General features: G+C 48.1%; 2 protein-coding genes and 1 pseudogene across 2 annotated transcripts; all 3 read left to right on the top strand.

Moving 5' to 3' along the window:
- Window positions 1-6,710: 6,710 nt before the first annotated feature.
- On the top strand, window positions 6,711-6,845 carry LOC137350754 (U2 spliceosomal RNA; annotated as a pseudogene).
- Window positions 6,846-20,340: 13,495 nt separating this feature from the next.
- Window positions 20,341-20,688, top strand: LOC137350432 (histone H2B 5-like; the record flags this gene model as incomplete). Its single annotated transcript, XM_068015087.1, has 1 exon — window positions 20,341-20,688. A coding segment is annotated over one exon (348 nt), but the record flags the coding sequence as incomplete, so codon positions are not given.
- An 876-nt stretch (window positions 20,689-21,564) lies between these two features.
- Window positions 21,565-21,954, top strand: LOC137350433 (histone H2AX-like). The gene has a single exon (XM_068015088.1). The coding sequence runs from the start codon at window positions 21,565-21,567 to the stop codon at window positions 21,952-21,954; it is 390 nt and encodes a 129-aa protein (XP_067871189.1).
- The last annotated feature ends 2,570 nt before the right edge of the window (window positions 21,955-24,524 follow it).

A 24,524-nucleotide genomic window follows, 5' to 3' on the forward strand; every position in this document is an offset into this window, starting at 1 on the left:
TTTTGGAAGAAACCTGCAGATGTGGGACGTTAATATTTGCTCGGTGCAAATACACTTTAGTCCGTTATTGTGTCCTGCGACAAACAAATGGCTGGCAGCTGTCAATCCAAAAAATAAAAATCAGAAGATTCTGGCAATTTCCACCCTTACAGCTCTCAGCAGTCTTGGTTCCATCCCATCCAGTCCTAATGACTTATCAACATGAAGTACAGCCAGCCGTTCCAGTATCTCCTATTTATTAGAACGTGCTGACTGAGCTGTGTCTTCATCACTTCTGGGCAATCAGACAGTTCACCCTTCATTCTGTTCTGATTCACTTTCCCAAAGCAGATCTACAGATTCTCAAATCTGGGGACAAGGATTTCTTATTTGCTTCCTTTCAGTTTTTATCATTCTCAACTGACAATATAATCCAAAACTCGGACAAATCCTCCACCTTGCATCGTGTCCCAGACTCAGTAGAAAGCAGCACATAGTGACATGAACACACTGACAGATACAATCCGTCACACTCTGATTCAGTGAGATTAATGTCAAGAGTGGTTTCCAGATCAAATGCAATGATGAACAAATTTCTCTCAAAGGAGGTGTGGTTGACTGAGGTACCTTTATGGTATTTGCAGTGAATTTCTGTACAAGAGGGACAATCGTCAAACATCCATTCCGAAATCCTTCGCTCAGCAAAGACAGATCGAGTCCTGTTTTAAATAAAAACAGAAAGTGCTGGAAATATTCAGCAGGTCTGGTAGCATCTGTGCAGAGAGCAGCAGAGTTAACATTTCAGCAGTTCTGATAAAATGTCACAGACCTGAAAGGTTCACTCTGCTTCTCTGTCCACAGATGCCACCAGACCCGCTGAGTATTTCCAGCACTTTCTGTTTTCATTTCAGATTTCCAGCATCTGCAGTATTTTGATTTTGTTACTGTCCTGTCTTATTGTGCTGCTCAATAAAGTAGTTGGAAAACCAAGTTACAGTAAGGCTTTAAGGGGATTTGAATCCAGGATTGATCTGTTCATTAAAGAGGTGCTTCGACCAACTAAATCAAAGGGTCAAAATACAGTGTTTGAGTTTTTTGAGCTACAGATTAGTGCAGATCTTTCTAGCTGTGCTGAACATTGATTTCCATCTCCGGGTTCTTTCTGAGTCTGTGAGTTTGCAGTTCTTTGCGAGTGAGTGCCAGACATGAAGATATGTTTAGACGATTTCTCGTAAGTCATTTGCATCTCCATATTTTTCTGAAATTTGTACAAACACATTAAATGAGGGAATCACATAAGTCACGCCGTGAAATTTCTCCACAAAACACTGAAAGGTGACAGTGTTTATTGTGAGGGGTTTCCACTTATTCAGACACATATCTAGTAAAAGTGATCAGGACGTGATTCACATATGTAGTGTATTTGTATATTATGCTAATAATGTAATGACGTGATGATGTAATGGCGTGAATAAACACTTATTTGAACTGGCCATATTTGGTGTCCATTTTCTCTGCTCGACCCACCTGAATATTATAGAGAAAATGGCAACTAGGGGAAGATAAAGTCTGTAAATATAGGCAGAAAACAGCAGCAGGGACTGCAGTAAACAAGATCAGCCTGGTGACTTAGTTGCTCGGATAGTGGAGAATTTAGCTGGGTTGTGGGCAGCCTGAGCCTCAGATTATCTCCTGAGTTGAATAGGATACCGCAGGGTCTTAGTGCTCATTGAGGAAATTTGGCTGTACCCATGGGATACAGCTGAAAGATGGCAACGGATGAGAGGGTTTGAGCAACATTCCGTTCCTGTATTGAAAGAATGGGCATGTTCTTAGAGTTAAGAATATTTTGGGACTGGAAGGTGAGGCGGTCAAGACTCAGAATAAGGCAATTCCTGAGCAAAAGAAAACAATTTTGCTTGTGGAAATTGGCCTGGAAGTGTATGGCATGCTGACAAAGCTTCCTGCTCTGAACAAAGCAAAATATGTGCCAGTCAAAACAAAATCACCAAGTTGGAGGAACATTTCAATCCTAAGCCACTAGAGATAGCAGAATGCTACAAATTTGGAACCAGAAATCAGAAAAGTAGTGAAGCAGTTGGTGAGTATATTGTGGCACTGAAGAATTTTTATTACGTTGCAACTTTGGCACATTCTTAGACCATGCATTATGAGACATATTTGTGTGTGGATTTGTGAACAAAAGAATCCAATCGAAGTTACTAAACACACAAAATCTTACATTTGAGATTGTGTGTAAGATTGCTGATTCCATGGAGATGGCATCAAAGAATGTTAGGGAATTTTATCCCATGCTGGTAACTAGTACAGGCTTCTGTCCACTGTTAAAGTGCTTCAGCCAAGTCTAAAGTGGACAGACATAGCCAGAAGAGTGCCAATGATAGCAGTTTAGTGTTGTTATCACCATAAGGGCAACCACACAGCACAATCATGTCAGTACAGAAATGCAAAATGTTTTAATTGTCAAGCAGAGGCCAAAGAAGGAAAGGGAACTAATTCCAGTGGTAATGGAAAACAGTGATGTTATAAGGGTGGAGTTCACAATCTTGAAGTGAATCCAGAGTGCCTAACCAAAGAGGAGCAAGGGCTGTACAGCATTTATGCCACTAGCAATCACTCAAATGATGGAGACTTTTGTATAATGTTGTTGGTAAATAAACAGCAAATTGCTACGACCATGGATTGCTCCATCATGAATAGAGAAATGTATGGGAGCAAAGTCAGTGATGTACCTCTAACTTGAGAGCACAGCTCAATTGAAAACCTACTCTGGTGAGGTGTGAGAAATGTGTTGGCAAATGGAGTGTAATGTGCAACATAAGGGCAGGCCCCTCAAGATACCTGTTTTTTATTCATTATTTCATGGGAGGCGGGCATCACTGGCAAGGCCAGCATTTATTGCCCATTCCTAATTGCCCTTGACAACTGAATTGCTTGCTAGGTCATTTCAGAGGACAGGTGAGAGTAAACCACATTGTTGTGGGCCAGCATCACATACAGGCCAGACCAGGTAAGCACAGCAGATTGCCTTCTGTAAAGGGTATGAGTGAACCAGATGGGTTTTAATGAAAATCAATTATAGTTGCATGGCACCACTACTCAGATTTTATATTATTCATTAATGAATTGAATCTGAATTCCACCAGCTGCCATGGTGGGATTTAAACTCATATCCCCAGGGCATTAGTCTGAGTCCTGAGATTATCAGTTCAGTGACATTACTGCTATGCCAGCCTCTCCCCTACAAGGTAGTGAGATATGTCAACAAACCAATAATAATGGGGAAAGACTGGCTTTGAAAGCTGAAGTTAGACTGGAAGCATGTTTTTTCATGTGGTGTACCTTGGCCTGAAAATCAATGAAAAGAACTCCAGCCAGTGAAAGAGAAGATAGAGGCTATGGTCAAAGCCCCAAAGACAAAAAGATGTGTCTGAGCTTAGATCTTTTCTCGGCATGGTCCAATACTACTCACAATTTCTGCCTGAGCATGCAATGGTGTTAGCTCCACTACATAAGTTGTTGAAGAAAGATGTGAAATGGAAATGGTCTAAAACACAAGATGCTAATGATGCATGTAAGAGAAGCTCGATCAGTGACACACTACACATTCATTACCACACAAATGGTGAACTGAAGCTAGCTTCAAAATATGGAGTTGGAGCAGTAATCAGTCATGTTGTGGATCATGGCCGCTGCAAAGGCTCAATGGGGAAAGAACACTGTGCAAGGTCTTCCCACCAGAGTGAACTAAGTGGCTGGACCCATGGGAAACCCCTCGGGCTGTCTACACCAACATGGGTCTGCTGTAAAATGTACATGGCATGTAAAATGGAATGGAAGGGACGTGAGGCAACTCACTCCTGTATCGAAGAAAACTGATTTCCTTTGCGCTTTTTGGAATGTCAACTTGGTGCTGTTTTGGACTGTTTTGTAAAGCTTTTTTTAAACAGATTTTTATGAATGGAGTATACTTTTGGGAAAAAGTGTCTGGCAGAGGTGAAGGATGCAAGGGACCTGGCAAAGGCAGAGCAAAGCGGCACCGCAAAGTGCTTCGTGATAATATCCAGGGCACCACCAAACCAGCAATCCTCCGCCTGGCTCGCCGTGGCGGGGTCAAGCGGATCTCGGGTTTGATCTATGAGGAGACTCGCGGGGTGTTGAAAGGTTTCCTGGAGAATGTGATCAGGGATGCGGTCACCTACACTGAGCACGCCAAGCGCAAGACGGTCACTGCCGTGGATGTGGTGTACGCTCTGAAACGGCAGGGCCGCACTCTCTGCGGATTCGGCGGCTGAGAAAACAGCCCCTTTCCCACAAACACACAACAAGAGCCACCCACCGCCTCACAGAGAGAGCAGTGACCTGGAAACGGGAGATGGGATAGGCTGTTCAGAACTGACTGGAATAAATCTGTGCTGTGTTCGGGTATAAAACTGGAATCCCCGAGTTTGACATTTCATTTGCAGCAAGGATGTGCAGTGGATTTGATTTTGTAAACCGGCTGTGTAAACAGTGCCTGAGGCTGGACAGTTAGTTATTTCCCCAGTCGACACATGCCCTCAGTGAAAAGCCACATCACTCCTCCAGAATCACTCATTGTTTTCAAAGAATTTCAAAATGATTTCGCTGCAATGAGGGAATCCGGGAGTTTTGCAGCAGCCGTTAAATCGGTCACTGGAACCAGACCCACTTGTGATGTTATTTCCCCCGAGACGGTGTTTCCTGCACTGAAACTGACAGGGTTTGTGAAACTGACCAATTTCCAAAATATACTTTATTCATAAAAATCTGTAAAAATTAGATTGCCAAACAGTTTCAAACAGCACCAAAAAATACAAACATTGCAAGGGAGATCAGTTTCCTTCAACACAATCATGAGTTGCTTCACAACCCTTCCATTTCACATTTGTCATGCCAATTACAGTTTTACATTTACAGCAAATGAAAATTTTCCCGATACAGTTCGAGGGGTTTCCCATGGATCCAGCCCCTCAGTTCAGCTTGGTGGGGGGACCTTACACTGTGGTCTTTCCTCATTGAGCCTTTGCTGCGGCTACCCCAAGCTTTAGTGCATCCCTCAGCTCGTAGTCCTGGTCCTTGGAATGTGCCAGTCTGCAACATTCGGTGGTGGACAACTCCTTGCGCTGGAAGACAGCAAGTTTCGGGCAGACCAAAGGGCGTCTTTCACCGAATTGATAGTCCTCCAACAGCAGTTGATGTCTGTCTCGGTGTGTGTCCCTGGGAACAGCCCGTAGAGCACAGACTCCTGTGTTACAGAGCTGCTTGGGATAAACCTCAACATAAACCAATGCATCTCTTTCCACACCTGCTTTGCAAAGACATATTCCAGGAGGAGGTGGGCAACCGTCTCTTCCCCACCACAGCCACCGTGGGGGCATTGCGCGGAGGGGGCGAGTCTTCGGGCGTGCAGGAAGGATCTGACGGGGAAGGCTCTTCTCACCACCAGCCAAACTACATCTTGGTGCTTGTTTGAAAGTTCTGGTGATGAGGCATTCTGCCAAATGACTTTGGTGGTCTGCTCGGGGAACCATCCAACAGGATACCCCATCTCCTTTTCCCGTAGGGCCTTGAGAACATTCCGTGCAGACCACTGCCTGATGGATCAGTGGCCAAAGGTGTTTTCTCGCAGAAACTGCTCCACGAAGGATAGGTGGTACGGCACGGTCCAACTACATGGAGCGTTCCGCGGCAATGTGACCAGGCCCATCCTTCGCAACACTGGGGACAGATAGAACCTCAGCACGTAGTGACACTTGCAGTTTGCATACTGGAGGTCTACACACAGCTTGATGCAGCCGCACACGAAGGTGGTCATCAGGATGAGGGCCACGTTGGGTACATTTTTCCCGCCCTTGACCAGAGATTTGAACATCGTGTCCCTCTGGACCCGGTCCATTTTAGATCCCCAGATGAAGCGGAAAATGGCTCGGGTGACCACCACACTTGAGTGCCTCTGCTGCCTGGGATTGTCACCCCCTCTCATGCTCGCATCCTTCCTAATAGACTCAGCAAAGGGTTCAACACAGCAAACAAACAAGACAGGGGAGAGAGGACAGCCCTGTCTGACTCCAGATTGGATCAGGAAACTTTCCGATTCCCACCCATTGATTGAGACTGCGCTACTGATGTTCGTGTAGAGCAGTTTGATCCAATTGCAGATTCCCTCCCTAAACCCCATTTTGGAAAGAACGTCCATCATGTAGGTGTGCGATTTCCTGTCAAAAGCCTTCTCCTGGTCCAGGCTGATGAGGCAGGTGTCCACCCTCCTGTCCCGTACATAGGCGATCGTATCCCTGAGTAGCACGAGACTATCAGAGATCTTCCTGCCGGGTACAGTACAGGTCTGGTCAGGGTGAATCACCAACTCCAGAGCAGACTTGACTCGACTGGCTATGACTTTGGACAGAGTTTCAGCTCAGTCATTCAGGGACCTGGAATTCACACAGTTTGAGCCCACGCTTACCCGAACCCACTTCTGATTGGTCCCCCTCTTCTTATTCACATGTCTTAACCAATCGCAGAGCCTTGAATTAGAAAATGCAGCCAAGCATTGGCTTAAATTGTCGACCTGACAGAATATTTTAAATCGAAAAAGCCTCCAATTTTAGTGCAGTAAAGAAGCGAATTCCTGGAAAATCTATGTCCAGTAGCTTGGGGTCCAGGCAACTGAAGGCAGGACCGCCAGTGGTGGAGCTTCTCAGCCTTTTGGCTAAGATCAAGTGTAGTATCTGTTCTTATCAGTACTTACTTGGCAGAGGAGAAACCATGATCAGTGGCTTTTGATCCTGGGTAGGCTTTGAGTAAAATGGCTATAACCAATCTTTGAGCTTCAGGCCAGGGAGTGCGGAACACCATTCGGGTGGTGGTGAAGGACAAGGAAGGAGATGCACTGGTCGATCGCACCTTCTTCATCAAGAAAATCCTCATCGATTGCTGTGGATTTCAAGCTATGGACATCTTCTGCCTGCAGGATTTCCCCAGCAGTGGGTATATCGACATGACATTCAAGAATGTGGCGGGATGCATCAAGTTCCTGAAGGTGTTCAAGGAGAAAGGGGACCGGGCGCCGCTGTCGATCCTCACAGTGGAGCCGCTCTTCACACTTCCGTCACAACGTGACCGGGTGGTGACAATTCACCTCTACAACCCCCATGTTCCGGTGGTGGATGTACTCACCTTTCTCGCCAGGTACGTCGAGTTGGCCAGCACTGATGTCAAGGACCCCTTTGGGATTTGGACCAATAAGCGGCAAGTCAAGGTGACCTTGAAGGTCGATGCCAATGGAGCCATCATCCACCCTCCCTCCAGCTTCGCTATCAGGGGAAGTCGAGGCTTCTTGGTCTACGCTGGGCAGCCCAAAGTTTGTAGCACCTGTGGCAAATCTGGTCACGTGGCAGCTAACTGCAGCACGGTTGTCTGCAAGAACTGCAAGAAGGAAGGCCATCAGACCAAGGACTGTAAGCAGACTAAGTGTTGCAACTTGTGCGGTGCGGCAGGCCATCTCTACAAAACCTGCCCCAAACGCTGCCTCAGTTATGCTCCGGCGGCAAGGTCCAAGGAAAGGCCGGGAGAAGGTTCGACGAAGGCGTCCGGTGTTGGAAAGGAGACAAGCAACCTTCTCTGCAGTGAGGAACTTCTACCTGAGAAGGAGAAGAAAGGGAAGGCAACTGAAACCAGCAACCCGGCACCTACCCTGCACCCGGAAACCCCTCCTCCACAGACAGAATCAATGGAGGAGGAGGCAGCAGATGGACAAACCGGTCAGTGGCAGTTTGTCCAAAGGAAAACCACAAAGAAAAGACCTCCAAAAGCGGAACAGGCCACCACCCAAACCAGTGGCAAGAGGAGGCTACCGTCTGAGACAGACTACAGCAGCTCCTCTTCACTGGATGAGGAAGTGCCGGAGCGACAGCACCTTCAAAAGAAGCGGCAGAACTCAAAAAGAGCTGGAAGATAAAGCCCCCCAGCCCCCGGGTACTGGAAGCTGTGATGGGCCTGTCAAGCCCCAAACCCAAAGCGCCACACCTAGCGACATGGCCAACACATCCCAGCTCTGGGACACTGAGAGCAAAGACACATCTGGCGCACTTCAGCTCTGGGAAGCCGGCAGCAGTGATGTTTTCGAGGAGGAACAGAGGGGAACAGCAGAGAACAGCCCAATCCCTGCTGCCAACAAGACCCCCGCCCCCCCACCGATGTCACCTCAGTGGAAGAAACCCTGCATGAAAAACCAGGAGGGGTTTCTGAGCCCAACGAGTGTGAAACAGCTTGCGTACACTATGGGTATACAGGAACATCCTGAAGGACTGGGACTAGCAAGGACAAATGGTATGGGAAGCAACAACTAACTTTAAAAAAATGGGTATAAGGATTGCTTCAATTAATGTGCGTAGCATTAAATCCACTATGCGATGGATTACCTCGCCAAGGTCAAAGCCGACCCCCTGTTTCTGCAGGAGTGTGGCATACCACATCTCAGCACCGACAGGCAGTGGTCGCAATGGTGGTCCCACGGGCCATCGATCTGGTCAGGGGGTAATGATTGCCATTCCTCCGGCCTGGGTCTTCTGCTGCGGGGAGGTAACTTAACCATCTCCAAAGTAAAGGAGGTGGTGGGCAGTCGCCTCCTCATCGCAGATGTAATGTACAACAATGCTTCGCTCTGGTTGATCAGCATGTACGCCCCGTTTCAATGCAGCGAACGGTTGACCGTCTTTAGAATTAGAATTAGAATTAGAACTAGAACATTACAGCGCAGTACAGGCCCTTCGGCCCTCGATGTTGCGCCGACCATCTGACCTACACTATTCCATTTTCATCCATATGTCTATCCAATGACCACTTAAATGCCCTTAAAGTTGGCGAGTCTACTACTGTTGCAGACAGGGCGTTCCACGCCCCTACTACTCTCTGCGTAAAGAAACTACCTCTCACATCTGTCCTATATCTTTCACCCCTCAACTTAAAGCTATGTCCCCTCGTGTTTGCCATCATCATCCGAGGAAAAAGACTCTCAATATCCACCCTATCTAACCCTCTGATTATCTCGTATGTCTCTATTAAGTCACCTCTCCTCCTCCTTCTCTCTAACGAAAACAACCCCAAGTCCCTCAGCCTTTCCTCATAAGACCTTCCTTCCATACCAGGCAACATCCTAGTAAATCTCCTCTGCACCCTTTCCAAAGCTTCCACATCCTTCCTATAATGCGGTGACCAGAACTGCACGCAATACTCAAGGTGCGGCCTCACCAGAGTTTTGTACAGCTGCATCATGACCTCGTGGCTCCGAAACTCGATCCCCCTACTAATAAAAGCTAACACACCATATGCCTTCTTAACAGCCCTATTAACCTGGGTAGCAACTTTCAGGGATTTATGTACCTGGACACCAAGATCTCTCTGTTCATCTACACTGCCAAGAATCTTCCCATTAGCCCAGTACTCTGCATTGCTGTTACTTCTTCCAAAGTGAATCACCTCACACTTCTCCGCATTAAACTCCATTTGCCATCTCTCAGCCCAGCTCTGCAGCCTATCTATGTCCCTCTGTACCCTACAACACCCTTCGACACTATCCACAACTCCACCGACCTTTGTGTCATCCGCAAATTTACTAACCCACCCTTCTACACCCTCATCCAGGTCATTTATAAAAATGACAAACAGCAGTGGCCCCAAAACAGAACCTTGCGGTACACCACTAGTAACTAAACTCCAGGATGAACATTTGCCATCAACCATTGCTGCTGGCAACGTGCAGGCCAGTCATCCTAGGCGGTGACTTCAACTGCATCATCGATGCAGCTGGGCGATCTGGCAGAGACGACAGCAAACTGGACGCTATGTCCAGATTCCTAATAGAAACAGTAAAAGATGCAAAACTGCACGACGTATTCAGCAAACCTGCAGACGGAGTGCAGCGTAGATAGACATGGTCAAGATTGGACGGGTCTGCCCATTCCAGGATTGACTTCCTGTTTGTGGCCCATGCCGTCACGGTCAGATCCATTGACGTCAAGCCGATGTTCTTGTCCAACCACTGCCTCGTAATGGCCGACTGTCACTTACAGGATGACTAGCGGGTTGGCAGAGGGACGTGGAAGCTCAATGCTACACTGCTAACCCCAGAGAACGTTGAGGAACTTAAAAGGGATTACAAAGGTTGGAGAACCATGAAACCCCTCCTGAGTCTCCAGTTCACTGGTGGGACGCGATCAAGGAGAACATCAAGAGGTTCTTTCTCCTCAAAAGGTATTCAGAGGGCGAGAGAGAGACAGAGGGAAATGTCCTGACTCCAGAAAAGTATGCAAAATCTGCTCCGTCTACAGTCGATGGGGGTTGAGGTCAAGGAGGACCTCCAAGAGGTGAAGAGAAAGCAGGCCTCGCTCTTTGCCACGGAGACCTCCAATATCATCTTCCGGTCCAGAGTCCACCCCATTGAGCAGGATGAGATGTGCTTGCATTACTTCTTCCAAAAGTTACACAGAGAGAGCTCTGTTATCAGCAGCCAGAAGGAAGAAGATGGCTCGGTAACATCTTCGCAGTCCGACATACTAAGGATCAGCAAATCCTTTTATGCTGGGCTGTATGACGCGAAGCCCACAGACAGAAGAGCCTCCCAGTCCTTCCTGTCATCTATCACAGAGGTCTTAGATGACAGCAGGAGGGAGAGACTGGACAAGCCGCTAACTCGGGATGAGCTGACAAAGGCCGTCAAGTCCTTCGAGACGAATAAAACTCCCGGAGGCGATGGCTTACCGGTAGAGCTGTATTGTGTCCTGTGGGACTGGGTTTGCCTGGACCAGCTGGAAGTATACGAGAGTATGCTCCTGGCCGGCAGCATATCAGAATCCATGAGGAAAGGCATCATCACCCTCATTGACAAGCGGAACGGGGAGAGGGCAGAAATTGGAAATTGGCAGCCCATCTCACTGCTTAATGTTGACTACAAGATTCTGTCCAAAGTCATAGCCAGTCGAGTCAAGTCTGCTCTGGAGTTGGTGATCCACCCTGATCAGACCTGTACTGCACCTGGCAGGAAGATCTCCGATAGTCTCGCACTACTCAGGGATACAATCGCCTATGTACGGGATAGGAGGGTGGACACCTGCCTCATCAGCCTGGACCAGGAGAAGGTTTTTGACAGAATATCACACACATACATGATGGACGTGTTTCCAAAATGGCGTTTGCGGAGGGAATCTGCAATTGGATCAAACTGCCCTACACAAACATCAGTGGCGCAGTCTCAATCAATGGGTGGGAATCGGAAAGTTTCCCGATCCAATCTGGAGTCAGACAGGGCTGTCCTCTCTCCCCTGTCTTGTTTGTTTGCTGTATTGAACCATTTGCTGAGTCTATTAGGAAGAATGTGAGCAGAAGAGGGGTGACAATTCCAGGCAGAGGAGGCACTCAGGTTAAAACCTCCCTGTACATGGATGACGTCGCGGTCTTCTGCTCGGACCCGCTGTCTGTGTGCAGACTGATGAGCATCTGCGACCAGTTGAAACTGACCTCGGGAGCCAAAGTTAACCACGGCAAGAGCGAGGCCATGTTCTTTGGGAACAGGGCTGACCGATCCTTTGTCCCCTTCACCGTCAGCTCAGACTACCTGAAGGTGCTGGGAATATGGTTCAGAAGGGCCGGGGTGTGCACCAAAATCTGGGAAGAGCGAGCAGCCAAGGTACAACACAAGCTGAGCATGTGGGAGAAGTGATCTCTCTCCAATGTGGGTAAGAACCTGGTCATCAGGTGCAAGGCGCTCACGTTGTTGCTGTTCATGGCGCAGGTCTGGCCCATACCCCACTCCGGCGCTGTGGCGGTCACCCGAGCCATTTTCCGCTTCATCTGGGGATCCAAAATGGACCGGGTCCGGAGGGACACGATGTTCAAACCTCTGGATAAGGGTGGGAAAAATGTACCCAACATCACCCTCATCCTGATGACTACCTTTGTGTGTGGCTGCATCAAGCTGTGTGTCGACGCAAACTCCAAGTGTCACCATGTGCTGAGGTTCTATCTGTCCCCGGTGTTGCGAAGCCTTGTCACATTGCCGCGGAATGCTCCATCCAGTTGGACTGTGTCGTTCCACCTATCCTTCATCGAGCAGTTTCTGCGGAAAAACACCTTTGACCACCGGTCCATCAGCCAGTGGTCTGCACAGAATGTCCTCAAGGCCCTACAGGAAAAGGAGATGGCGGATCCTGTTCCCCAAGCAGACCACCGAAGTCATTTGGCGGAATGCCTCATCACCAGAACCTTCAAACAAGCACCAAGATGAAGCTTGGCTGGTGGTGAGAAGAGCCCTCCCAGTCAGATCCTTCCTGCACACCCGAAGTCTCGCCCCCTCTGCACAACACGCTCGAGGTGACTGTGGTGGGGAAGAGATGGTTGCCCACCTCCTTCTGGAATGTGTCTTTGCAAAGCAGGTGTGGAAAAAGATGCAGTGGTTTTTGTCGAACTTCATCTCAAGCACCTCTGTAACACAGGAGTCTGTGCTCTCCGGGCTGTTCCCAGGGACGCACACTGAGATAAACATCAACTGCTGCTGGAGGACTATCAATTCGGTGAAAGACACCCGTTGTTCTGCCCGAAACTTGCTGGTCTTCCAGCACAAAGAGTTGTCCACGACCGAATGTTGCAGACTGGCACATTCCAAGGTCCAGGACTATGTGCTGAGGGACGCACTAAAGCTTGGGGCAGCCGCAGCAAATGTTCAATGGGAAAAGACCACTGTGTAAGGTCCCCCCACCAAGTTGAACGGATGGGCTGGGTCGATGGAAAACCCCTCGAAATGTATCAGGAAAATTTTCGTTTTCTGTAAAATGTATATGGCATGGAAAATGAAATGGAAGGGTTGTGAGGCAGCTCACTCCTGCAATGAAGGAAACTGACCTCCTTTGCACTGTTTGTAATTTTCGACTTGGTGCTGTTTAGAACTGTTTTGTCATGTACTTTTTACAGATTTTTATGAATAATGCATATTTTGGAAATAATAAAAAAAAGTCCAGTAACAATTTAAAAACCTGTTTCCATATTCCACTTTTACCGTCACAAATTCCGGGCGCTATTTCACAAGCAGATTTTATTTGTCAATTGTTGTCAACTGTTCGAACTGGCGGTAAACAACTCTATTCAGCAATCTATAATGGGACAAGTAACTCAAACTCCGTATGGAACAAAGAACGAAGAACAAAGAAAATTACAGAACAGGAACAGGCCCTTCGGCCCTCCAAGCCTGCGCCGATCCAGATCCTCTTTCTTAACATGTCGCCTATTTTCTAAGGGTCTGTATCTCTTTGCTTCCTGCCCATTCATGTATCTGTCTAGATACATCTTAAAAGACGCTATCGTGCCCGCGTCTACCACCTCCGCTGGCAACGCGTTCCAGGCACCCACCACCCTCTGCGTAAAGAACTTTCCACGCATATCCCCCCTAAACTTTTCCCCTCTCATTTTGAACTCGTGACCCTGAGTAATTGAATCCCCCACTCTGGGAAAAAGCTTCTTGCTATCCACCCTGTCTATACCTGTCACGATTTTGTACACCTCAATCAGGTCCCCCCTCAACCTCCGTCTTTCGAATGAAAATAATCCTAATCTACTCAACCTCTCTTCATAGCTAGCGCCCTCCATACCAGGCAACATCCTGGTGAACCTCCTCTGCACCCTCTCCAAAGCACCAACATCCTTTGGAAGTAATAAATTATGGACAATTGGTAATTCCCCTTCACACAGGCTTCAGGGAGACAGTGAGAAGTCACTGAAATAGTTGCTTAAACATTTTAAATAGTTGCCATTCCTGTTACAAATGTTTTGGAATTAGACAGTAATCAGCCCTTTCACAGAGACTGTGGGTGGCTCTGAAAAGAGCCTTTGGCTTATTAGATGACATTTTGGCCGCTTTACTTTTTCTGGGAGCTCTGAGCGCTGGTTTTTTTGGGCAGCAGCACGGCCTGGATATTAGCCAGCACCCCGCCCTGTGCAATGGTCACCCCTCCCAGCAGCTTGTTGAGCTCAGCGTTGTCGCGGACGGCCAGTTGCAGGTGTCTGGGGATGATGCGGATCTTCCGGGCCGCGTTACCGGCCAGCTCGAGGATTTCAGTGGTTAGATACTCGAGCACAGCAGCCAGCACCCACAGGCTCAGCATAGTTGCCCTTTCTCAGGAGCCTGTGTACACGGCCCACTGGGAACTCCAGTCCAGCCCGGGAGGAGCGAGACTTGGCCTTGGACTGAGCTTTCCCGCTGGTCTTTCCTCTTCCTGACTTTTTTTATTTCCAAAATATACTTTATTCATAAAAATCTGTAAGAAAAAACAATACAGAACAGTTCCAAACATCATCGAGTCAGACAATACAAAGAGTGCAAAGGAGATCAGTTTCCTTCAATACAGGAGTGAATTGCCTCACAACCCTTCCATTTCATTTTACGTACCATGTACATTTTACAGCAAACAAATATTTTCCCGATAAAGTTCGAGGGGTTTTCTATGGATCCAGCCCCTCAGTTCAGCTTGGTGGGGGGACCTTACACAGTGGTGTTTCCCCATTGAGCCTTTGCTGCGGCTGCCCCAAGCTTTAGTACGTCCCTCAGCACGTAGTCTTGGACCTTGGAATGTGCCAGTCTGCAACATTCGGTCGTGGACAACTCGTTGTGCTGGAAGACCAGCAAGTTTCGGGGGGCAGACCAAATTGATAGTCCTCCAGCAGCAGTTGATGTTTATCTCTGTGTATGTCCCTGGGAACAGCCAATACAGCACAGACTCCTGTGTTACAGAGCTGCTTGGGATGAACCTCGATAAAAACCACTGCATCTCTTTTCACACCTGCTTTGCAAAGACACATTCCAGAAGGAGGTGGGCAACCGTCTCTTCCCCACCGCAGCCACCTCAAGGGCATTGTGCGGAGGGTGTGAGACTTCGGGCGTGCAGGAAGGATCTGACGGGGAGGGCTCTTCTCACCACCAGCCAAGCTACACCTTGGTGCTTGTTTGAAAGTTCTGGTGATGAGGCATTCTGTCTAATGACTTTGGCAGTCTGCTTGGGGAACCATCCAACAGGATCCACCATCTCCTTTTCCCGTAGGGCCTTGAGGACATTCCGTGCAGACCACTGCCTGATGGTCAAAGGTGGTCAAAGGTGTTTTTCTGCAGAAATTTTCCCACGAAGGATAGGTGGTACGGCACGGCCCAACTGGATGGAGCGTTCCGCGGCAATGTGACGAGGTCCATCCTTCTCAACATCGGGTACAGATAGAACCTCAGCACATAGTGACACTTGGTGTTTGCGTACTGGGGATCTACACACAGCTCGATGCAGCCGCACACGATGGTAGTCATCAGGATGAGGGCAATGTTGGGTACATTTTTCCCGCCCTTATCCAGAGGTTTGAACATCGTGTCCCTCCGGACCCGGTCCATTTTGCATCCCCAGATGAAGTGGAAAATGACTTGGGTGACCACCAGAGCGCAGGAGTGGGGTATGGGCTAGACCTGCGCCACATACAGCAACAACGTAAGCACCTCGCATCTGATGACCAGGTTCTTACCCATATTAGAGAGAGATTGCTGCTCCCACATGCTCAGCTTATGTTGTACCCTGGCTACTCGCTCCTCCCAGGTTTTGGTGCACGCCCCGGCCCTTCCGAACCATATCCCCAGCATCTTCAGGTACTGTGACCTAATGGTGAAGGGGACAAAGAATTGGTCAGCCCAGTTCCCAAAGAACATGGCCTCGCTCTTGCCGTGGTTAACTTTGGCTCCCGAGGTGAGTTCGAACTGGTCGCAGATGCACACAGACAGCGGGTCCAAGCAGAAGACGACGACGTCATCCATGGGAGGTTTTAACCTGAGTGGCTCCGCTGCCTGGGATTGTCACCCCTCTTATGTTCACATCCTTCCTAATATACTCAGCAAAGGGTTCAAACAGCAAACAAACAAGACCGGGGAGAGAGGATAGCCCTGTCTGACTCCAGATTGGATCGGAAAACTTTCTGATTCCCACCCATTGATTGAGACAGCGCTACTGATGTTTGTGAAGTGCAGTTTGATCCAATTGCAGATTCCCTCCCCAAACCCCATTTTGGAAAGCACATCCATCATGAAGGTGTGCGATATCCTGTCAAAAGCCTTCTCCTGGTCCAGGCTGATGAGGCAGGTGTACACCCTCCTGTCCCGTACATAGGCGATCGTATCCCTGAGTTACGCGAGACTATCAGAGATCTTCCTGCCGGGTACAGTACAGGTCTGATCAGGGTGAATCACCAACTCCAGAGCAGACTTGACTCGACTGGCTATGACTTTGGACAGCATCTTGTAGTCAAAATTAAGTAGTGAGATGGGCTGCCAATTTCTGATTCCTGCCCTCTCCCCCTTCCGCTTGGAGATGAGGGTGATGATGCCTTTCCTCATGGATTCTGACATGCTGCCGGCCAGGAGCATACTCTCGTATACTTCCAGCAGGTCTGGGCCGATCCAGTCCCACAGGGCCGAATACAACTCAACCGGTAAGGCATCGCTTCCGGGAGTTTTACTCGTCTCAAAGGACTTGACGGCCTTTGTCAGCTTGTTCTGAGTTAGCGGCATGTCCAGTCTCTCCCTCATGCTATCATCTAAGACAGCTGTGATAGATCACAGGAAGCTCTGCTGTCTGTGCGCTTCGCGTCAGACAGCCCAGCATAAAAGGATTTGCTAATCCTTAGTATGTCGGACTGCGAAGACGTTACCGAGCCATCCTCTTCCTGCAGGCTTCTGATGAAGCTGTGTGAAGCTTTTGGAAGAAGTAGTGCAAACACATCTCATCCTGTTCGATGGAGTGGACTCTGGACCGGAAGATGATTTTGGAGGCCTCTGTGGCAAAGAGTGAGGCCTCCTGACTCTTCACCTCATGGAGGTCCTCCTTGACCTCGACCTCTATCGTCTGAAACACATGCAAAGTGCCAGATGCTGAAAGGTTTTTTTTTTAGATTAGAGATACAGCACTGAAACAGGCCCTTCGGCCCACCGAGTCTGTGCCGAACATCAACCACCCATTTATACTAATCCTACACTAATCCCATATTCCTACCAAACATCCCCACCTGTCCCTATATTTCCCTACCACCTACACTAGTGACAATTTATAATGGCCAATTTACCTACCAACCTGCAAGTCTTTTGGCTTGTGGGAGGAAACCGGAGCACCCGGAGAAAACCCACGCAGACACAGGGAGAACTTGCAAACTCCACACAGGCAGTACCCGGAATCGAACTCAGGTCACTGGAGCTGTGAGGCTGCGGTGCTAACCACTGCGCCACTGTATAAGTTGATTACTGCACTCACAGTACCTCAGCCTGAGTCATCTAAAGGAACCTAACACACAAATAGTAGCACTGAGAGATTGTGAAAGAGTCCAAAACTCAGAGTACCAGACACTGACAGACACAATCTGAAAACTACACACACATGGATATAGAATTGGCTAACTCACAGGAAACAGAGTGGGGATAAATGGAGCATTTTCAGATTGGCAAACTGTAACTAATGGAGTGTCATAGGGATCAGTGCTGGTGCCTCAACTATTTATGGCCTATATTAATAATTGCATGAAGGCACTGAGTGTTTTGTTGCCAAATTTATGGACGGTACAAAGATAGGTAGGAAAGCAAGTTGTGAGGAGGCCACAAAGTGTCTGCAAAGAGATATAGATGGGTTAAGTCAGTGGGCAAAAATTTGGCAGATGGGGTATAATACGGGAAAATGTGAGATTGTCTACTTTGGCAGGAAGGATAGAAAAGCAGAATATTACTTGCATCAGAGAGACTGCAGAATGCTGCTGTACCGAGGGATCTGGGTGTCCAGGTACATGAATTACAAAAACGTTAGCATGCAGCTAAGGCAAGTAATTAGGAAGGCAAATGGAATGTTGGCATTTTTAGCAAGGGGAATGGAGTATAAAAGTCGGGAAGTTTTGCTATAACTGTACAGGGCATTAGTGACATCCCAACTAAAGGACTCCACACAGTTTTGGTCTCCTTATTTAAGGAGGGGTACACTTGCATTGGAATCAGTTCAGAGAAAGTTCACTCGGCTGATTCCTGGGATGTTGGATTGTCTTTAGTTTAGTTTAGTTTAGAGATACAGCACTAAAACAGGCCCTTCGGCCCACCGAGTCTGTGCCAACCATCAACCACCCATTTATACTAATCCTGCACTAATTCCACATTCCTACCACATCCCCACCTGTCCCTATATTTCCCTACCACCTACCTCTACTCGGGGCAATTTTTATAATGGCCAATTAACCTATCAACCTGCAAGTCTTTGGCATGTGGGAGGAAACCGGAGCACCCGGAGGAAACCCACGCAGACACAGGGAGAACTTGCAAACTCCACACAGGCAGTACCCAGAATTGAACCCGGGTCGCTGGAGCTGTGAGGCTGCAGTGCTAACCACTGCGCCACTGTGCTGCCCTATTGTTGATGGCTGCCCTTGATGAGACAATGCTCGCTAGGTATGAGCAGTGATCACATCGTCCAGTGGTTCGCCATGGATCTTGATATAGAGGGGCAGTGTCGGGGAGCAGGCTGGCAGAGGACCTTTGTCTTCCAGACATTTAGCTTAAGGCCAATTCTTTCATTTCCTCGATGAATGCATCGATCAGGGTTTGAAGCTTGGTCACTGGGTGTGCGCACCCGCAGGCGTTGTCAGCGTATTGCAGCTAGATGACAGATGTTGGAATGGCCTTGCTTCTGGACTGGAGGCAAAGTCAGTGCAATAGTTTCCAACTCGTACTATAGAGTAAATCGACTGACACAACAGCTGGTGGGCTGAAAGAACGCTGGAACTACAAAAACTTGCTGAAAGCCACGACATATGTGGCTTCTTCGGCACTGTCAAGATCATTCACGGCCCAAGTATCTAAGGACCTACCCCACTGAGAGCAAAGAATGGAGTGACACTGATCAAGGACAGAGAGGCAGTCAGCACTCATTGGAAGGAGCACTTTGAATATCTCCTCAATTGCGATGCCGTCTTTGATGTGAGTGCCCTTGACTACATTCCACAGCATGCTACCCACCATGACGTCAGCACAATCCCAGACTGACAGAGATTGACAGCTAAAAAAAAAAATAAGGCCACCGGCATAGATGGAATTCCCACCAAAATTCGAAAATACAGCAGAGAAGCACTCTTGACACAAATACATCGTCTCACGTCTCTCATGTGGAAGGAAGAGAGCATGTCAGGGATTTCCGAGATGCCGTAATTGTGACCATCTTCAAAAAAGGTGACAAACCCGACTGTAGTAACTACAGAGGGGCAGTCCTGCTGTCCGTCACAGGGAAGGTCATCACAAGAGTCCTTCTCAACCGCCTCCTCCCCATGGCTGAAGAGCTCCTACTGGAATCACAATGTGGATTCTGTCAATCAAGAGGCACGGTGGACATGATCTTCACAGCAAGACATTCCCAAGAAAAATGTAGGGAGCAGCAGCAACCTTTCTACATGGCCTTCTCTGACCTGACAAAGGCCTTCAACTCTCCAAACTGGGAGGGATTATGGAACATCTTCTTCAAATTTGGCTGCCCGGAGAAATTCGGCACCATCGTCTGCCGACTGCATGACATGTAATCATTGGCAACGGACCTACCACTGACCTAATCCCAATGCAAACTGGGCTCAAGCAAGGCTGTGTCATCGCACCAACGCTCTTTTCCATCTTCCTCCCTGCAACATTCCACCTCATCTCCTCACACTCAAACACAGTACCAGAGACTGACAGATACAGAATGGATGTCACACTCACAGTACCAGAGTCTGTAATATACAGAATGAATCCCTACTGCACCAGAGACTGAGAGCTACCGAATTGCACAACACGCTCAAACACAGGATCAGAGAAAAAAGAAATGAAATTAATTGCACGCTCACATGCAATAGCAGAGACACAAGGACACAGAATCAGCCAATATGTGTCTTCCCAACAACAGCCAGGACATTTCCAGGGAGCTTTACATAAGAAGCGGCTCTTTCAACAGAAACTGGGGTTGGAGACAGTCTTTGGGAAATATACTTCCTGATTGCAGGAAGAGTGTTTGTGATTGGTTGCAAATGTTTAATCTGATTGGATGGCGAAAGAGACCAATTAGAGAATTACAATATGAAACCTTTGTGACATCACTGCCAGTCACCCAATCACAATCTTTATTTTCCCCCATCCCTCATTAGCATAGAGCTGTGGGATTGTCTATTTAATCCGCACTCGGAAGGGGGTTTGGCTTATTTCTGTGTCTGAAATTGAGACTGAAGATGGTTGAGGAGAAGAAGAAAGCAGCTCCTAAGAAGGGCGCCAAGAAAACCTTAAATAAACCGTCAGCAAAGGGCGGCAAGAAGCGGAGAAAGTCGAGGAAGGAGAGTTACTCCATCTACATCTACAAAGTGATGAAGCAGGTTCACCCCGACACCGGCATCTCCTCCAAGGCCATGAGCATCATGAACTCGTTTGTGAACGATATTTTCGAGCGCATCGCGGGTGAGGCTTCCCGCCTGGCCCATTACAACAAGCGCAGCACCATCAGCTCCCGGGAGATCCAGACCGTCGTGCGCCTGCTGCTGCCCGGGGAGCTGGCCAAACACGCCGTGTCGGAAGGGACAAAGGCGGTGACCAAGTACACCAGCTCCAAGTAAAACTGCACAATGGACTGAGAAACATCCCAAACACAACGGCTCTTTTAAGAGCCACCCACAATCTCTCTGAAAAAGCTGCATCCGAACATCTCTATTAAATCACTTTAAGATAATGTATAATATAATAACGATCCCACTGCTGTGTTTGTGTCTCCTGTCCCATGAACCCATAATGCGCTCATTCGCCTTTCCTTTTTTGCTTAAAGCTGTTATTTTTTTTGCACAGCCCCTGAATGACCGCTTTAACAGCTGCTTTCAGTGGGAAGAGTCAGACCTCCGTTCCTTCACTCTATTCCTGAAATGTGAACTGATTCATCATTTTATTAACAGCAACTCTCCGCAGTGTAACAGCCCGGAATGGGATCATTATAGAGCAGATTAAGGGTAGTTTGAGGATTCGATCCGGCTCCCTCTTTTCAGAGAAGGACACTGGGCTCTGATTGAAGATAAACTGAACGTTTCGCTTCAGGGAAATGCTGTGAACAGGGATTTAGTACCGCCCGGGACAGTTTGAAAGCGATTGTGGGAAGATCCACAATTTAAACAACATTTAAAACCCGCGTCTCTGATTGGTGACGAAAGGAGTTGAATAAAACAAAATAAAGAGAAGGGATTTTAAATCTTTGACGAAGGATGAAATTTATTTTAATCCGCTCCTTTCCGAAAATGAAATTGGCGGGCTTTTTGAAATTGACAAATTCTGTTTCTGAGGTTGTGGTGGGTAAATCCCGCCCTCTTCTGTTGTCAGTGACCTGATTGGTGATGAATATAGGCAAATAAGGTGAATTAAGTACCGACCAATGAGGAGAGCTTTCAGTCTATAAGTAAAGTAAATGCTGTGGAAAATATCCATTCTTCGTGAAAGAATTTGTGAAAATGTCTGGAAGAGGAAAGACCGGCGGCAAAGCTCGGGCCAAGGCCAAGTCTCGCTCCTCCCGGGCTGGACTGCAGTTCCCGGTGGGCCGTGTTCACAGGCTCCTGAGAAAGGGTAACTATGCTGAGCGTGTGGGTGCCGGAGCCCCGGTCTATTTGGCTGCTGTGCTCGAGTATCTGACCGCTGAAATCCTCGAGCTGGCCGGTAACGCGGCCCGGGACAACAAGAAGAGCCGCATCATCCCCAGACACCTGCAGCTGGCCGTCCGCAACGACGAGGAGCTCAACAAGCTGCTGGGAGGGGTGACCATCGCTCAGGGCGGGGTGCTGCCTAATATCCAGGCCGTGCTGTTGCCCAAGAAAACCAGCGCTCAGAGCTCCCAGAAAAAGTAAAGCGGCCAAAATATCATCGAATAAACCAAAGGCTCTTTTTAGAGCCACCCACAGTCTCTGTGAAAGGGCTGGTTACTGTCTGATTCCAGAATGCCAGTAACAGGACCGAATGAGAACTATTTCAAATGTTTAAGCATCTGTTTCAGTGATTTCTCACTGTCACCCCAAAGCCTGTCTAATTTATTACTTCCACACTGAGTGAGTTATTTGTCCCGTTACAGATTGCTGAATAGAGTCTTACCGCCATGTACAGATAAGTAGACAAAAAATTACAGATTAAAACTTCGCAATATATATAATCCATCAAAAGCTTTTCTTATTCCGCTTTTATCAGCACAAAGTCCTGGCCCGATTTTACGAACAGCTTTAAACTAACGCCAGATTTACCATTAATTCGCTTCTTTCCGACACTGAAATTGACGGCTTTTTCGAATTCAAACTTTCTGCCAATTTAAGCCAGTGATTTGCTGTATTTTCTAATTCGAGGCTCGGCAATTGGTTAAGACATGTGAATGAGACGTGGGTGACCAATCAGAAGTGGGCTCTGGACAGCGCGGGCTCAAATTGTGGGAATTCCAGGTCCCTGAATGATTGAGCTGAAACTGATCAGTTTCACAAACCCTGTCAGTTTCAGTGCAGGAAACACCGTCTCGGGGGAAATAACATCACAAGTGGGTCTGGTTCCAGTGACCGATTCAACGGCTGCTGCAAAACTCCCGGATTCCCTCATTGCAGCGAAATCATTTTGAAATTCTATGAAAACAATGAGTGATTCTGGAGGAGTGATGTGGCTTTTCACTGAGGGCATGTGTCGACTGGGGAAATAACCAACTGGAGAGTCTCGGGCACTGTTTACACAGCCTGTTTTGAAAATCAAATCCACTGCACATCCTTGCTGCAAATGAAATGTCAAATTCGGGGATTCCAGTTTTTTTCATCCCGAACACAGCAGATTGATTGAACAAACAATTAAAAGTAAAATACTGCGAATGCTGCAAATCTGAAATATTTCAGATTGATTGAACTGTTCTGAACAGCCTATCCCAGCTCCCATTTCTCGGTCAATGCTCTCTCTGTGAGGCGGTGGGTGGCTCTGAGAAGAGCCTTTGTTTTGTGTTTGCTGGAAATGGTCAAATTGTTCAACCGCCGAATCCGTAGAGAGTGCGGCCCTGCCGTTTCAGAGCGTACACCACATCCATGGCAGTGACCGTCTTGCGCTTGGCGTGCTCAGTGTCGGTGACCGCATCCCTGATCACATTCTCCAGGAAAACCTTCAACACCCCGCGAGTCTCCTCATAGATCAAACCCGAGATCCGCTTGACCCCGCCACGGCGAGCCAGGCGGCGGATTGCTGGTTTGGTGATGCCTTGGATATTATCACGAAGCACTTTCCGGTGCCGCTTTGCTCCGCCTTTGCCCAGTCCTTTGCCTCCTTTACCTCTGCCAGACATGATGATTCTTCACTCAGGTCACTACACAATATAAAAAGCAGACTCTTGCAGGCTCTACTTTATACAGACTGCCCGGACCTGCCTGAGAATGGCAGAGAGAGAGAGCAGGAAGGGGAGGAGACAGAGTGAAGATTGAACAGAGAGCAGATGGGGAGGAGACACCCAGAGTGACAGACGGAGAGAGAACGGCCCCTCATCTTTCAGCTCCACCTCCAGTTTCCTCTGGTTCGCCAATTTCAAACCCTTTATTAACAGTGGAACCGAAACCCAGCTCTCCACACAAACCCTTCCAGACTCGGTCTTCATAGTCAAGGCTTTCCAGAAAGCCGGAGCTTTTAAATATGGTTCCGCTACAATTAACACTCAGTAATATTCCCACCTAAACACAGTCCATTCTATAACAAATAACCTACTCAGTAACATCACCATTTCCACACACATCCTCTTCCAGCAGTTTACAAACACCTTATTGCAGCTGTTTGGGGAATCTCCTGTGTTAAGATTGGAGTTGGAAAGCGGCCTTTACCCGGCAGTGTTACCGTCTCACACTGAATCTGCCAGACATCCTGTTGATCTGTCTCGTTCCCCTCTGTCTCTCTTGACTATTACATGGCACGGGTAGTATTTCAGAAAGTACTGCAATGGAGGGAGTGCTGGAGACTCCAGGCCAATCCTGGAGGGATGGGGGAAATATCTTTAGAAATTCCCTGGAGAGAATCGTGATATGACAGGTCTCCAGGGACAGACCAAGGAGAGAGTGTGGACATTGAATGGAAACATGGCAAAAAGAGTTGGGGATTCAGGAACACAATCCTCTCTGATAGGTTACAGCCTCCCCCTCTGCTCCTGCTCTTTACGAGACACTTTTCCAGTTTAAATTTATGGACAAGGTGGGTTAGTTGCTCTCAGGGTGGGTGGGGGGAGAGGAGCCTCAGTGGCCATGGGTGGGACAGGGAAAATGGAGACAGAGAACCAGGACTCCGGTCACTCCCCAGCGATGTCTGCTGGAAAGTATCTGTGGATCGGATGATGCCGGGGTCCCATGGAGAGGGGAAGGGGGTGGGGTGATGGAGTGAGGAGGTGGAGAGGGAGTGTTCGTGGTGTCACAGCCAACCCCCT

The sequence above is a fragment of the Heterodontus francisci genome, chromosome 35 (genome assembly GCF_036365525.1).
Source record: "Heterodontus francisci isolate sHetFra1 chromosome 35, sHetFra1.hap1, whole genome shotgun sequence".
Classification (NCBI taxonomy): Eukaryota; Metazoa; Chordata; class Chondrichthyes; order Heterodontiformes; family Heterodontidae; genus Heterodontus; species Heterodontus francisci.